General features: G+C 36.4%; 1 protein-coding gene across 4 annotated transcripts in view; it reads left to right on the plus strand.

Moving 5' to 3' along the window:
- Window positions 1–16,247, plus strand: part of LOC145678833 (ankyrin repeat and SOCS box protein 1-like) — a 125,694-nt gene that overhangs the window by 22,745 nt on the left and 86,702 nt on the right. For all 4 annotated transcript variants that reach the window (XM_081749388.1, XM_081749385.1, XM_081749386.1 and 1 more), the window contains exons 3-4: window positions 1,530–1,750; window positions 14,445–14,668. In XM_081749388.1, the coding sequence (XP_081605514.1) occupies window positions 1,530–1,750; window positions 14,445–14,668 (445 nt within the window). The remainder of the gene's footprint in view (window positions 1–1,529; window positions 1,751–14,444; window positions 14,669–16,247) is intronic.

A 16,247-nucleotide genomic window follows, 5' to 3' on the forward strand; every position in this document is an offset into this window, starting at 1 on the left:
TTTTAGACAGAGAGTGATTCTAGCCTCTTCTTTACATTCATTGACTTGTTTTACATAAAATATTTTATTATACAATAAAATAACTAATCTACCATTAATTTAATGTCTTCTATTAAATCTTTAAATAGAATATTCGAACTATAAACTTAATAAATAGTAGTGGTAATAATAACAATATCATCACTTAATTGACATTGCATTGCAATACTAAGAATGTCCGGGTTTTGTATTATTTTTCTTTGTTCTTCTTAATGCAATTTGAAGTTAATTTAATGATATTTATCAGTAATTGGTGGATCTTGTACTTTTACTCTTTTGTTTGTTTCTTTAGCATAAATCTATTTCTAGTACATCATTTTAATATATTGGTCAGATCCTGTTTTCACATTCACGAATATTTTCAAATCATCTGCAAAGAGTAATTTATGAGACTTATGAATATAAAGTGGCAGATTATTAATAAGTAATAAAAACAAAAGAGGTCCAAGATTAGATCCTTGGGGGACTCCGGAATTTGCACGTAAGCTCTTGGTTTATATTCTTTATACAGAACGAATTGTCTACGTTCACGTAGTAAGATTTTTATTTTAAAAAAAATCATAGGGGACTAAAATTGAACGTGACAAGTTTTTGAATTAGTATATCATATCCACAGTATCAAATGCTTTATTAAAATCCGTATATATAACATCTACTTGTCCATTATTATCCAAGGATGAAATTATGAAATCTGAAATAATGGTGAGGTTAGTTATCGTGGATCTCTTTTGTATAAAGCCATGTTGATATATTGAAATTGCAGATTTAACTTGATGCATGACCTGATCATAAATGGCACTTTCAGATACCTTTGCAATTGTTGGTAATATAGCCACTGGATGATAGTTTTCTATACTATTTTTATTGCCAGGTTTCAGGACCGGGCATATTATTGATTCTTTCCATATGTCCGGGAAAACATTTATCATTGTTGAGAAACAACCCTTCACAATATAAGGTGGTATATTATCAGACCCAATTGTCTTTATTGAGTTTTATATTGTTATTGGGTTCAATAGCAGCCTTGAATATCTTGTTCTCTTTCGCTTGTGGATGTCCCGTATGTGATGTCCTAAAAGGATCTATCGCAATTCCTAAGTTTATTAAATCACCTTTGTACTTGTACTCTACACTTATTTACTTCCTACCGAATTCGTGGAAATTTTTGATTTTCCATCTTACTAACGTTTGTTTTCAGGTTAAACTCCACAAAGTGAACGCATTTTTTTTTTTATTTTTTTTTTTTTTTTTTAATTTTCTGTTTCATTACGTTTTGTTTTCAGCTTAAACTCGTAAAGGGAACAGTACCATATAACGCTGTTTAGGGTTCCCGGAAAGCGTGTGCAGTGCTGCCACGTGGAAATTTAATAGACCTTTCTCGGACAGCTAATAGTATCATACTAACATTTGTGTACAATGATTGAATATATATATATATATATATATATATATATATATGGTTTACATGTTTCATGTTTTGCGTATTACAGCTGGAAATGAAAAGTGTGTGGAATTACTGTTAATGCATGGAGCACTTGTTGATCTACCGGATATCAAAGCTCAAACGCCATTGTTTGTTGCTATCAAGAACTTCCACTTGGGATGTGCTCAACTGTTGTTAGCTGCCGGAGCTGATCCGAATGGAAATTTGCGAAACAGATCTAGTCCACTGTACTTGACTTGCCAAAGTGGCTTTACGGACGGTGTTCGGGTAAGCAATGTTTGTTCTTCCTTCCTGTCTTTTTTCTGTCTTTGTGTTTATTCTAACTGTCCATGTAACTTAGGTTCTTGTCACCACACATGGCGCATCCTCAGGTTGCGGATGAGAATACCCCTAGATATGGATATTAGCTGATAGTTGCGAATAAATTGAACAAGCAGTCATGGATAGACAGCAAGAAGTAGTCCTCTTGCAAAGGGTTTAGCGAGAGTGTAACAACTTCATACTGTGAAAAAGGCATTTGTTTAGTAACGTTCACAAAAGCGTTGGATCAGAAGTGATAACTTGCACGACCTTAGCAAAGTAATATGAAGATGAGATTTAGAATATGGAATATAAGAAGTATTTATGAAGCAGACGCATTAAAATCCGTAACAACTGAGTTAGAGAAATATAGGTCGGGCCTTGTAGAACCTCAGGAAATTAAATGGGAAGGAAAAGGAGTGGTGTAGACAGGAAAAGTTACGTGTTTAGATAGAAATCTTCAAGTAGGAACATCGTTTGTCGTTCTCAAACAAAAACTATCAGCAGTTAAATGAGCTGAATTTGGTAATAATAGACGGGTGTTTGACTAACTCGCGCGATACATATGAAAGTTCTATTAGGAATACCCAAATCGAAAGTAGGATAAGAAGACATTGTCAAACTGATTATAGGGACAAAATTGTGCGTAAGGAAAGTAATGATAACGGCAGTAGACTCGGAAACTTCGCAACATCCAAAAACCCCATCGTAAAGTACAAAATTCCTTCATAGCAACATTCATAAATATACCTGGACCTCCCAAGATGCAAAATTACATAATCGTGTTTTAGCAGATAGAAGAAGACAGTCTAGCTTAATTGATATTCGGTCGTTTCGAAAAGCTGATTGTAATACTAATTATTGCCTAGGAGCAGTTATAAGAGAGTGATTATCGTTGAAAAAAGGAATTAACACTCGCCCAATGGAGATCGAGTCAATTTTGACCCATAAATCTTTAATTCTAACTTTTTTCCTATTTCTTCTTCCTTTTTCCAGTCATCGGTCTAGGTATGCTTCTTTTAATCTACGTACCATGCAGTAACATTTATATTACATTCTTTGTCAACCTCTTCACCTCTGGTGCATGGGGTCCCGGGTTCAAACCCTGCCTCCCGTCAAGGGAACTTTGTGGTGGACAAACACCGTGTGCGTGGGTTTCCTCGGGGTTCTCCCGTTTCCTCCCACTTTCTTCATTCCACCATTTCATTCATTCATTTCTCATCATCACTGTCTCCTTAAGCCTAGCCGGCATAATCGTGGGACGTAAAACTCAACAATTTCATTTTCATTTGTCAACCTCATTTAGACATTTCTTTGTCTGAGTCTAGAATGACCTGATCGTCGCTGTTTACTTCAAGGATATTTTATTTGTCTTGTGTACATCAGACCTTCCAATTTGTTGGCATTTTTCTTAATTTACATGATCATTTCTACTCTTCACTCATTCCTTTAGCATGCTTCATGTCATCAGTCTTGCCAGGTGGTAAAAAATCCCACAAAACGGGAAATTCATATCAGTGGCGGGAATGTGGGATATTTCTTCCAAATATGTAAAATACGAGATAATTTTCTTCAAAATGTGTAGATGGAAACGCATGGTATAACTTTTGTGTGTATATATATGTGCATATATGAATATATGCACATCTGGATGTGTTTGTGTGCATTATTGATTTGCGTTAAATATTGAATCATATTGGAAATTTTTTGTCTACGAGCGGGAAATTTTCCTACCTTCACGAACTGGTAACACTGCCCGTCAAAGTAAATATCAAACTTGGGGACTAGTATATATTTTCCTAAATAGCCAAGACCAACAGACCCGCCCGCTTCAGGGCGGGTATAGAATTGGCCCTGAAGCGTAGGCAACCAAGTTTTTTGAGTGACAAAAATAATTGAAAATATTTATATATATTTTCAAAGTTTATAGTAAGCAATCATAGTCTGGGTTCTGGCTGCTTCCCAGTTTTTACGTTCTAGATCCGCCAGTAAAGACCAATATAATCATCACTAATATCAAGCTTAAAATTAATTGGAAAATGTAGTGATAATAATGTTTTCCTGTAAAAAAAATATATATATATATATATATATTGATGGGTCAAAAATGATCCTATCTTGGTCGGAAGCGTTATTTCTAGTATCTTCGGTGAGCGAGAGTTAATTAGCATCTGATAACAGAGATTTAATTTAAAGAAGTTAAAGAAGGATCAGGCGAGAAGGGAATACCATATTTAAAGTGTCGAATAGATTATTGGACTTACAAGGTTCGGAATGCTAGTGTTGAGTTAATGCTGTTCCCGGCTAAAATTAGGGATAGCATTAACATTTCAGCAAAAGTACGCGAGGATAGATAGGATTAAACCATAATCTAATCAGGAATGCACTAAATTAGCAAAGAAGAGAAAACAGGCAAAACTGCGTTGGCTACAAAATCCGAACTATAGAACTGAAAAAAAAAAAAAAAAAAATCATTGACAGTAGAAGGTGAACTTCCAACACATTTTGAATAAACAAACTTAAAAAAAAAAAAAAAAAAAGCTAAAGATATTGATTCTGAAGATAACAGTAAACATAAACATATTCAGGACATGTATAAAGGCGTGAACTTGCGCTTATATATTAAAGGAAGAGGAAGAAACAATTCTCACTGATACAGATAGTATAGTTGGAAGTTCTTATTAATTTTTTTTATAACTTGTTAAATACGCAGCGAAAAAAATATTCGCTAAGAAAGTGGAATAAAAACAGCAGCATTGTATATTCCAGAGCCTAAATGAACAAAATAGAAATGGCTATACTGAACGTAAAGAAATACAACTTTCTAGGTGTAGACGAAATTACCACTGAGTTATTTTTAGCCGAAGGTAAAAATTGTGGAACGAGATACACATACTCATTTCTTCTTATCTGGAACAAGGACAAATTGCCACAAAAGTGGAAAGAATCAATCATTGTTATAGTTCACAAGAAAGACGACAAAACTGATTGTAATAATTATCGAGGCATTTCTTTCTTTCAACATAAAATTCTCACTAAGCATTCTTTTAGCAAGTTTGACTCAATACGTAGATAAAATTACTAGAGATTTAGTAATAGAACATATGAAATACATTTTACAAGATAAAAATTTACGAACGCTTTTGTATTCCTAGTGGACTACTAGAAGTACAGAAAGGTTAGTATATCGAGATTGTCAGTCCGGATTTAGGCGAAATAGATCAACTGTCGACTAGATATTTATCACTCACCAAGTAGGTGAAATATAGAACACCGCGGTACATCAATTATTTACTGATTCCAGAAAGGCCTCCTACTCGGTTAGGAAGGAAACATTCCTACCGAATTTGGTATACCAAAAAATCCAGTTGATTAATTGAGATATGTTTAAACAAAACCCCAAGTAAGTTCCAAGTAGGAAAATACTTATCCACGAGCTTTTACGTCACGAATGTCGTTAAATAAGGAGATGTGTTGTCGCCATTATTTTAAATTTTTCTCAAGAATACGCTATAAGGAAAATTAACGATAACAATTACGGCAAAGAGCTGAATAACTCTCACCAGGTTATAGCTTATGCTGATGATGTTAATCTGATAGCATATGATCATAACATTAGATTGAAATACGGAAGTTTCATTAAACGCTTGCAAGAACATGGATTTAGAAGTAAATGCAGAAAAAGCTAAATACATGGAAATTTTCCGTATCGTAAAACTGTAAAATACGGATATGCTAAAATTTCATATAATACTTTCGATAAACTGGACACTTTCAAATATCTACGATCAACATTAACCGTGCCCACAAAGAAATTAAATGTCTACTGAAAGTGGGAAATTCCCTTTACTATTCAATCCATACTCTTATCTTCGCGAAATCTTTTTATTTATTTTTTTTAATTGAAATTTAAAATATATAAAACGATAATTATGCCAGTTGTTCTCTATGGTTGCGGAACATGGTCACGTACTTTGGGAGAATAACGCAGACTACAGGTATTTGAAAAGAAAATGCTGTGGTGAATATTCAGACCCAAGAGGAACGGGAATGGGGAATGGCGGAAACTTAATAACGAAGAACTACATAATTTATACCATTTACCAAACATTGTTAGGGCCATCAAGTCTGAGAGGTTTAGGTGGGCAGGTCATGTAGCTAGGATGGAAGAAAGTAGAAACGCTTTCAAAATTTTAACTGGAAACCCAGCCGGAAAAGGGCCATTAGGAAGACCTAAGCGCAACGGCAAGACAGTATTAAGATGGATCTCGCAGAAATAATAATACAAAGTAGAAACTGGATCCAGTTGGTTAAGAACAGAAGTCGATGGAGAGCTTTTATCAACGCAGCATTGAACCGTCGAGTTCAGTAGACCATAAAGTTAGTTACGGTCATTTACGGTACAACAAGTTTTATAAGAGACTATTTGTCATAATACAGGCAGGTAATTGGAGAAAGTTAGATAACGGAAACTCTACAATACGTACTAGACACTGAACACAATGTGAATATTGAAGTGGAGACGTCTAAACTGTAGGAACACGTCGCTGCAAATCTCGGGGAAAAACATTTGAATAAGTCAAGAATAAAGATGGGAGAATAGTATAAAGGTATATCTACTTACTCAGGACAAAAGTAACTTTGATTGAATTTAGTTACATTCACCTACACAATCTTATAATGTGCCCCGGAAATCCTAAAAGTTTTTTTTTTTTTTAAATATTTCTACTATAATTTCAGCAATCAATTATGTTGCCTTCGAGAGCTAGTCAGTAGTGAAGCGCTTCGGCTTCACACACACACACACACACACACACATATATATATATATATATATATATATATATATATATATATATATATATACACCCTCCATTCCAAAAGAAACCGAACTTTTGAAAACAAATAGTACCACTAGTGCCATCTGTTGTAATACTTTACCGATAGAGGGCGTAGTCCCTCATTGACAACTGGTATAAATGTCATGACATTTGGATGCACGGCAACAAAGTTATTGCGTTTCAACTGTCAGTGTGTTGTGTACATCGGTCGGAAAATGAGTTTCAAACAACGAGCTGCAATTGAGTTTTGTGTTAAACTGGGTAAAACTTTTAGTGAAACGCACCAAATGCTACAAAATGCATATGGTGATGAGTGTCTATCCCGTACGCAAGTTTACGAGTGGTTCAGGCGATTCAAATCGGGTAGAGAGACGCTGGATGATGACGAAAGATCAGGCCGTCCCAGAGCCGGATTATCGGCAGAAAACATCGAAAAAGTGCGTGAATTCATCAAACATAACAAAAAATCGTCGGTGAAAGTTATTGAAATGGAATTAGGCATTCCTCAAACAACCGCATACCGCATTTTGACCGAAGTTTTGGGCCTTAAGAAGGTTAATTCGCGGTTTGTACCACACAAACTCACCGAAGACCAAAAAGTTGATCGAATTGCGCATTGCAAAGACATCGTTAAAAGTGCTCGGCAGGATCGAAACTTCTTGAAATCGATTGTAACTGGTGACGAGACGTGCTGTTTTGAATATGAACCCGAAACAAAGCGGCAAAGTGCTGAATGGAGAGCGCCGGATGAAGGAACACCCAAAAAAAGTCGCTTGGTGAAGTCAAAAGTTAAGGTGATGCTGATTTGTTTTTACGATTCAAAAGGAATTATCCACAAAGAATTTGTTCAGCCCGGCCAGACAGTCACTGGAGAGTTTTACTTGGGCGTCATGAAGCGTTTGCTGGGCAAGAATTCGTCGTATTCGGCCCGAATATCGCGAAATCGGCAGTTGGACTCTTTTGGACGATAATGCACCATCACATCGTTCGCGACTTGTAACTGAATTTTTGGTCAAAAATCACATTATTCGGTTGCATCATCCGCCCTATTCACCAGATCTCGCTCCGTGCGATTTCTATCTGTTCCCGAAACTGCATTTGGCGATGAAAGGAAAGTGGCACGCATCGATTGATGCCATTGAGAAGGCGACGACCGCCGTCCTAAAGACCATTCCAATAAAGGACATGGAGAAGTCGTTTGACAACTTTTGGAGCGTGCAAATATGTGTATCGATGCAGAAGGGGAATACATTGATTAATAAAAATGATTTGTTCCAAAATGTACATTGCTTTTTTGTTTTTTTAAAACGTTCGTTTCTTTTGGAATGGAGGCTATATATCTATATATATATATATATATACAGGGTGGGCCATTTTAATTAATCCACGGAAATATCTGAAAAATGATAAAACATAGAAGAAATGTTTGAAGTACACGTTATATATTGCTAAGGGGGAAAACCATTTCCGCCAAAAGTACCCCTCCCCACCCCCCGGAAATGGGGGTAACGGGGGGTAACTTTGAAATGTCAAATGGGAACATGGGCCGAGTAATACCTCGTTCGAATGGTCTTGGAAAACTAAGTAACGCTGTACCAAAATTTGTTTCATATGGAGCACCAGTTTCAAAATGGCCGCCATGATATAGTTCGGAAACTCCAGTAGCCGTAGTATGAAAACCATGGGAGGTAAATGAATGAAACAAAATTGAAATACGTAAATATCATAGGGCATATCGAATGGTGTGGTCCCTGTGATCCCAGTGGCCTCCCTGAAGGGGTCTTGGGGCTAACTTCAAGATTTCAAATAGTAACATGAGTCGAGTGGTACCTCGTTCGATAAATCTTGCAAAATCAAACATCTTGCAGGAGAAAACGATTGAGGTGAAATGGCAGTGTTCTCAAAAGGCCGCCGAAATATAGTATCAGTGTCAGAGAAAAGGTTTAGTATCCGTAATATGAAAGCGATTGGAGATAAATCAACAGAAGAAAAACTGGAGTAGGTAACTGACGTAAGGCACATCGAGAGGTGTTGTCGGGGTGACTCCACTGAAAGGTATCCGGGGCCAACTTGAAAATTTCAAATAGCAACTTGAAGCAAATAACATCATGTTACATAGACAAATGAATATCAAACAGCTTCTGTAAGAATATTTTCGACATGAGACACCGTTTTCAAAATGATCGCCAAGACATGGTGAATGTGTCTAAGAAAACGTCTAGTGCCCATAGTATGAATACGGGTAGAGATAAATGAAAATAACGAAAATTAAATAGGAAAACCACGGAGGCGTTCCAAGGCTCGAGAATGATACAACAGAGATAAAAATGTTAGAGTAAAATTGCCATAATGTATAGAGAGATATCCAAGTCCTGCAAAATAATCTTTTCCTGTGCTCTGTATGTGAGTGGGGTGGAAAGTAACAGTGAAAGTTCAAATGAGAACTCTACTTTAATTCGCAAATTAAGGCTACCTTACAAATAGGTATGGTATTGTTGAAACATTTGTTTGTAAGGATGACGCTGTAGTGACTAAAAAAAGGTGAAATTTTATTTGAATGGTAACGCATATCTGTATGGCTAAGTATGATTTGATGCGAAAACAGAAGGAACGTTATACGAAAGAAGTTGTCGAATAATGCAGTTGCTGGAACTTAGAAACGTGTGAATTTGCTAATCTCCGTCGCCACAGAAACTTTTATGCAATGCGTGCTGGTTATTCGGAATGCATTTCGGGGATATACGTACATACTGTTTCGTCCCTCAAGCTCACAATATAACATGAGTGCTAATAGTTAATCAAAATGTAACTGTGGCCAAGGGCGCCCATGTTGTGGTTTCCAAGGGAGGCAAGAAAAAGCGACATTTCAAATATAGTTTCAAATTTCGCTGTAGCTATTCTAAAAATTCTATTGAATTTTCGATATTCCGAAGCACAATTTCCTCTAGGGGGGCGAGAGTCCCCCTTTCCCCCCTTATGGGCGCCCTTGACTGTGGCCATCCGCATTAACTGAGTGCACTAATTCTCTATCCCTGAAGTCTGCCTTCCAAACAGTATTGGGTAGGTCAAGCGTACGCCCGAACCGTTGTCCGGTCGGACATTGAAATTTTGAAGTTAGCTCACAAGATCCCTTCAGGGAAGCCGCTGGGATCTTAGGGGTCACATCATTCGATATGCCCTATGATATTTACGTATTTCAATTTTGTTCCATTCATTTACCTCCCATGGTTTTCATACTACGGCTACTGGAGTTTCCGAACTATATCATGGCGGCCATTTTGAAACTGGTGCTCCATATGAAACAAATTTTGGTACAGCGTTACTTAGTTTTCCAAGACCTTTCGAACGAGGTATTACTCGACCCATGTTCCCATTTGACATTTCAAAGTTACCCCCCGTTACCCCCATTTCCGGCGGAAATGGTTTTCCCCCTTAGCAATATATAACGTGTACTTCAAACATTTCTTCTATGTTTTATCATTTTTCAGATATTTCCGTGGATTAATTAAAATGGCCCAGCCTGTATATATATATATATATATATATATATATATAAAATTTTATTCAACTTAACTCTTTTTTCACAGAAAACATTAAAATCGGCAATAATTTACTAAAATTTTAGTTTACTATTAAAATCACTACACACACTAACTTACAACGAGTCTTTCAGTACTAAGGTTCTGTGAGGCTTGGATCTACAGCTTAACGTAAGTTTCAAACCGCATAAGCTTCCAGGGGATTTGGATCTATAGCTTAAAGTAAGTTTCAAACCGCATAAGCTTGGATTTGGATCTATAGCTTAACGTGAGTTTCAAACCGCATAAGCTTCCAGGGGACTTGGATCTATAGCTTAACGTGAGGGTCAAACCGCATAAGATTCCAGAGGATTTGGATCTATAGCTTAACGTGAGTTTCAAACCACATAAGCTTCCAGGGGACTTGGATCTATAGCTTAACGTGAGTTTCAAACCACATAAGCTTCCAGGGGATTTGGATCTATGGCTTAACGTGAGTTTCAAACCACATAAGCTTCCAGGGGACTTGGATCTATAGCTTAACGTGAGTTTCAAACCACATAAGCTTCCAGGGGACTTGGATCTATAGCTTAACGTGAGTTTCAAACCACATAAGCTTCCAGGGGACTTGGATCTATAGCTTAACGTGAGTTTCAAACCACATAAGCTTCCAGGGGATTTGGATCTATAGCTAACGTGAGTTTCAAACCACATAAGCTTCCAGGGGACTTGGATCTATAGCTTAACGTGAGTTTCAAACCACATAAGCTTCCAGGGGACTTGGATCTATAGCTTAACGTGAGTTTCAAACCACATAAGCTTCCAGGGGATTTGGATCTATAGCTTAACGTGAGTTTCAAACCACATAAGCTTCCAGGGGATTTGGATCTATAGCTTAACGTGAGTTTCAAACCACATAAGCTTCCAGGCAGGGTTGGCAAAAACCATGGTTTTTATTTAAAAAACCAAAAAAACGGTTTTTTTGGTTTAAACCAGGTTTTTTTGGTTTAAACCAGGTTTTTATGGTTTAAATAATTTGCTCTATATATTCATATCATATATGGACAGAAATAAGTTTGTGTCGCCTTGATGTTATTATGCAACAACCGGGTTATGCTGGAAGGGGTCACACAAGCTTAAAGCGGAATAAAAACCGCTTCTCGAGTTACATCCGAGAGAAATTGTCCTCCATTTGAACTCGGAACCAGGACTAATTGGCCACAAATGCGATACGTCTGCCGACTCACTCACGAAGGAATCCTGATGAAAATACGTTGTACTGATCTTTACATGCTTCTTAACATAACTGTCAAGAGTCATTTCAGAAGGACAAAAAGATAAACAGTTGCACAAGTGAAACCATTACACAGAATTACATATGAACAATTTCAAAGTACTACGGAGTACAGAAGAACTAATTTAGTTCAAGTTAGTTAACATCGATTTTTATTGTTCCAAATTAAAGAAATACACCGACTTAATCTGCATATCAATAAGAAAAGTGAATAAAGATACGAATTATCTGAGTCTACTTTGGCTCAGACTCATTTATACATAAATAGATACCAACGATGGTTATCTTATTTCACTAAATGCCTCTCGTGGGGTCTGTATGACCCCCCCCACACACACACACAAAAGTACGGCATCTTCGATGTATTTTATCAATAGTAAACATTGAAACGAAACAATATTTTGAATTTTTCTTCGATTGCAATTACATAACAATAATAACAACTACAAAAAAATCACGAAGTAAACATTTATAAACTTATAAAAAAAAAGTTGCTTTTGTAGTATAATCATTTTGAGTAATGAATGGGGAATTTAGGTCTGAATATAATACGAATAATATACGGAAGTGAAACGTGATAACCCACAAATGTGTGTTCATCAAGATTTTACAAACACTTACACTTTTACGAACATTTTTTTCTTTTTTGGTTTAAACCAGTTGTTTTTTTTTGAAAAAACCAGCTGGTTTAAACCTTGGTTTAAACCATGGTTTAAACCACCTTGGTTTAAACCAGCCAACCCTGCTTCCAGGGGACTTGGATCTATAGCTTAACGTGAGTTTCAAACCACATAAGCTTCCAGGGGATTTGGATCTATAGCTTAACGTGAGTTTCAAACCACATAAGCTTCCAGGGGATTTGGATCTATAGCTTAACGTGAGTTTCAAACCACATAAGCTTCCAGGGGACTTGGATTTATAGCTTAACGTGAGTTTCAAACCGCATAAGCTTCCAGGGGATTTGGATCTATAGCTTAACGTGAGTTTCAAACCGTATAAGGTTCCACGAAAATCGAACTGGGCTTTCACCACCAAAGGCACTTACGTTAACCATATAACCATCAGGACGCTTCATAATACTAGTTTTCTTTCATTAAAGGTCAAATAACATGTGTTCATAAATGACATCTTTTTTCATTCGAGATATGGAGTCAACAGGCTTTTTTCTTCCTAATATCTAATTTTTACTATAGGTAAATACTTCCTACATCTCTTAAATATGTAACACAATCGCTTTTAGTGTTCGTTCAAGAATAGTCAATTGCAAAAGTGTTAGTTGTACTAATTATATTTAATACTGTAATGTAACTTTCAACACATCGATGTATATTAAAAACTTGAAATTAAAAAGAAATAGGCTGAGGTTCCAAAAACAAACTCACTTTCAAGGAAGTGAAATCTAAAAATGGAAGTGAAAATGACAAAATACAAAAACAAAATAATAAACTTATACAGGTGAAAAGCCAAGTACAAGGGATATTTAAACTAAACAAATAGTAAACAAGGGGGTCTTTTGACAGTCCGTCCGTCAGTCAGAACAGCGTAGTTAGTCGACCACTAGAATTGGAACCTGGTCAGGATGGACCTCAGCGTATGCAATTCAATTTATTCTGTACGTACTTTCATTAATTATGCTAAAGAGAAGTTCAGTGCAACACATAAGTTCAGTGCATGGAGGTCTTCCTTCATGACAAGCTTAATTTGTTATCAATTACAATTCCTATAATTATTATTGTTTAACCTTCCTTCAATTCTATGTAACTTGTACCAGTAATAATTAAGATACATCTGAATTAGTATTTGTTTATTTCTATCGAGGACATTAGAACCATTCAATAAAACTATGCACATCTAATACAACGAATAATAAGCAATGTCCTATAATCATTATTCAAATTAGTAACAAATCTCTCTATTTTAAAGTTACAAAACAATACCCACATAAATTAAAATGTAGAACATTGTCTCTTAGGAGTAATGAGGTTTAGAAATCGGTAGAATAGTGGCTAGTACATCGAAACACTAACTAGAGACTTGGATGTATCCTGATTCAACTGCATTTTTTCAGCCTTGTAAATTAATCAACATTCCTTTTATTTGGTAAATATCTAAAGCATTTTTTTCTTTTTTTTTTTTTTTTTTTTTTTTTGTACATTGTAAATTAAAAATTGTTCGTCGATTACTGTTAATAAATCTGTAAAATTTTGTTGATCTTGTATCTAAATTTTAACATCTTGTACCTTTTCTACGAGAGCAAATCGAGAAAAAAAATGCCGTATAGTTATCAATGACATACACTCGCAGGTACATTGCATTACTTTTCAACATATCGCCATTCCAATTAAGGCACTTGTCACAACGTTTTACAAGGTTTGATTTTTTTTTTTTCTTCAAAAAGAATCTCCTACCTGGGAATGAAGCCACCTGCTAACAGTATTGTGAAGCGCATTGTCATTGTCGAAGCGGTGCGACGCAAGCCACTGTTTCATGTGCCTGAAGAAATTGCAGCCAAGTTCATTGCCAGCACGTGTTCAATACTGACTACAGATGGGCGCTAACTTCTTGCCGCATCATCCACGTCAGTGTGTGTATCATTAAACATGCGTCAACAGCATTCACATACGACACCTGCACTCATCACATTTGATCCGTAAACACCAGCTGCCGAAAGTTTTTTCACACTCAAAAATCGTATTACCGCACGCACTTCACATTTGGTGGGTTTTCCTATTGAAGCGTTCATTTTCAGTTGTTATAGCGGACGAGTGAAATGCAGCACAATCTTCTCCTTCCATTGCTCACTGTCTACTGAATTACTGCACACAACGCCACAGGACTGACGCCGCTCTTCCCGGCCATTTTTCGCACATGCACAAACGGAGGGATTTTTTTCTTTTTCGAAGTGCCCTCGTACTTTGAAAATATAAAAATGAAGCACAAAACCATACTCGGACGTGATTCTTCATTAAAAATTGAGGAAACTATTTCTTGTATCTTTCTACTTGTAGTTATTGTTGCAGTATGGCGCCGAAACAGAGCTTGTGGACCGATTATTAGGATTCGGAGGTGTTCCTGGCCTTCCATTACACACTGCCACCATATATCAACATCTTGGATGTTTCGTCAATCTACTTGTTAACGGTGCCTTGCCGGATTTAACGCCTTTACAAGATTTTCTGTCGCCGGAGGTTGTCGCACAATTATCAATTCCTCATGCCATCGTTAAATACAGGTAAAAGAACTTAAGATAATCTTAAGTCTTAAATACAGGGTGGCCCGTAATTATATATATCTGATGTTTGACTGACTGTAGCATTTTTAGTTCTGGACAAAAAGGTTTCGATATCGCAACACTGTGTAGCCTGAGAACGGGGATAACGGTCACTAGACTTGCAAGATAGAACACTGCCACATTATGCAGTACCAGTGCGAGAATGGCTGAACGAAATATTCCTGAACCGCTGAATCGGTCGACGTGAGTCCGTGGAGTGGCCAGATCAATCTCCCGATTTGTACACCTGATTTTTTGTTATAAGGTGTTGTAAAGGACAAAGAGTATGAACATCACATACGCAATTTTGCCGATCTACAGGAAGATATCACAGAAGAGTTCCACAGGGTACCAGTACGGGTCTGTCGAGCTAGTTGTGACAGCATGTATCAATTTAGATGGTGCATTGGTGAACCATACCATGGAGAACAGATATTAAAATTCTTGTAAGGTAAGGTATGAGAGAAATGCTTGTATATTCAAGTTATGTCACTAGTTTCTTTCCCGCAGTCTTTGAAACATCATACAAATAATCATGGGTCGCCCTGTGGTCAGATGCGAAATTTCAATTCTGAATGCAGTAGCCAGACCAAAAGACTTTTGTCGTCAAAAAATGCAGAAAATATACGAAATGCCTATTGCGAAACTAAATTTCGCCATGTAATTAAGAGTGTAGGAAATGTTGGTTTCATCGGGGAAAGCAGGTTCTCAGTATAAAATGTAGAAACTGTAAATTTTAACGTAATGGGGGAAAACGGGGTATCTACGAAGTAAGAAAAAAAAATCATTAGTATCACCTTGATAAATTTAAATGATTACAAGAATTTAATCACTCAAAATAGAGCGTAATTTAAATTTATATTGATATTTTTATTTATTTATTTTAAGCTTGCTTTCAGAGAGGTATTCTTGAGTCCCTTTCCAAGGATTTTTCTCTGAATAAGACGATAGGCGGTGATGAAAAGGTGACAGGAAATTGTGCGTAAAGCATATGCCAAGTATACGAAAACTAAGGATTTATTTGTGAACAGAACTCTTGGTTGCCATATAGATTTCATGAATCTGAGCCAATTCTCCGTCAAACATTCCTGCATATATATAGCCTATATATAATTAAGGGGTCCTTATTTATATGGGAAAAAATAAATTTAGGAATTTCCTTGTACGAACCCCCTAAAATAGTTCCATATAATACCAAATTAAACCAGGAGAAAAATTAGATCCATTCAAGTCTAAGCTACCTCATTAGCGCCATTAATGGTGCCTCAAACGACCTAAAGTTTTGAATTCGTTTACAATACATAGTATATGGGGGAAATCTGAAATAAACACTTGTAATTTAGAAACGGCTTAAGGCGATGGGAAGATATCTTGGATAATCTTCCCTAGAGGAAAAGACAAACCTAATCTTGTATAGCCTTATCATGGTGACCATCTTGAAGTTCGCCATCTTGAATTCAGGTCAAAATTTTGAAATAAAAAGAAGGTCGTGTGACGTACCGTTTTGAGGTAGTGTTTTACCAGAAGCACAAATCTGATA

This window comes from Thermobia domestica, chromosome 2 (assembly GCF_964235325.1).
Source record: "Thermobia domestica chromosome 2, izTheDome1.hap1.1, whole genome shotgun sequence".
NCBI lineage: Eukaryota > Metazoa > Arthropoda > Insecta > Zygentoma > Lepismatidae > Thermobia > Thermobia domestica.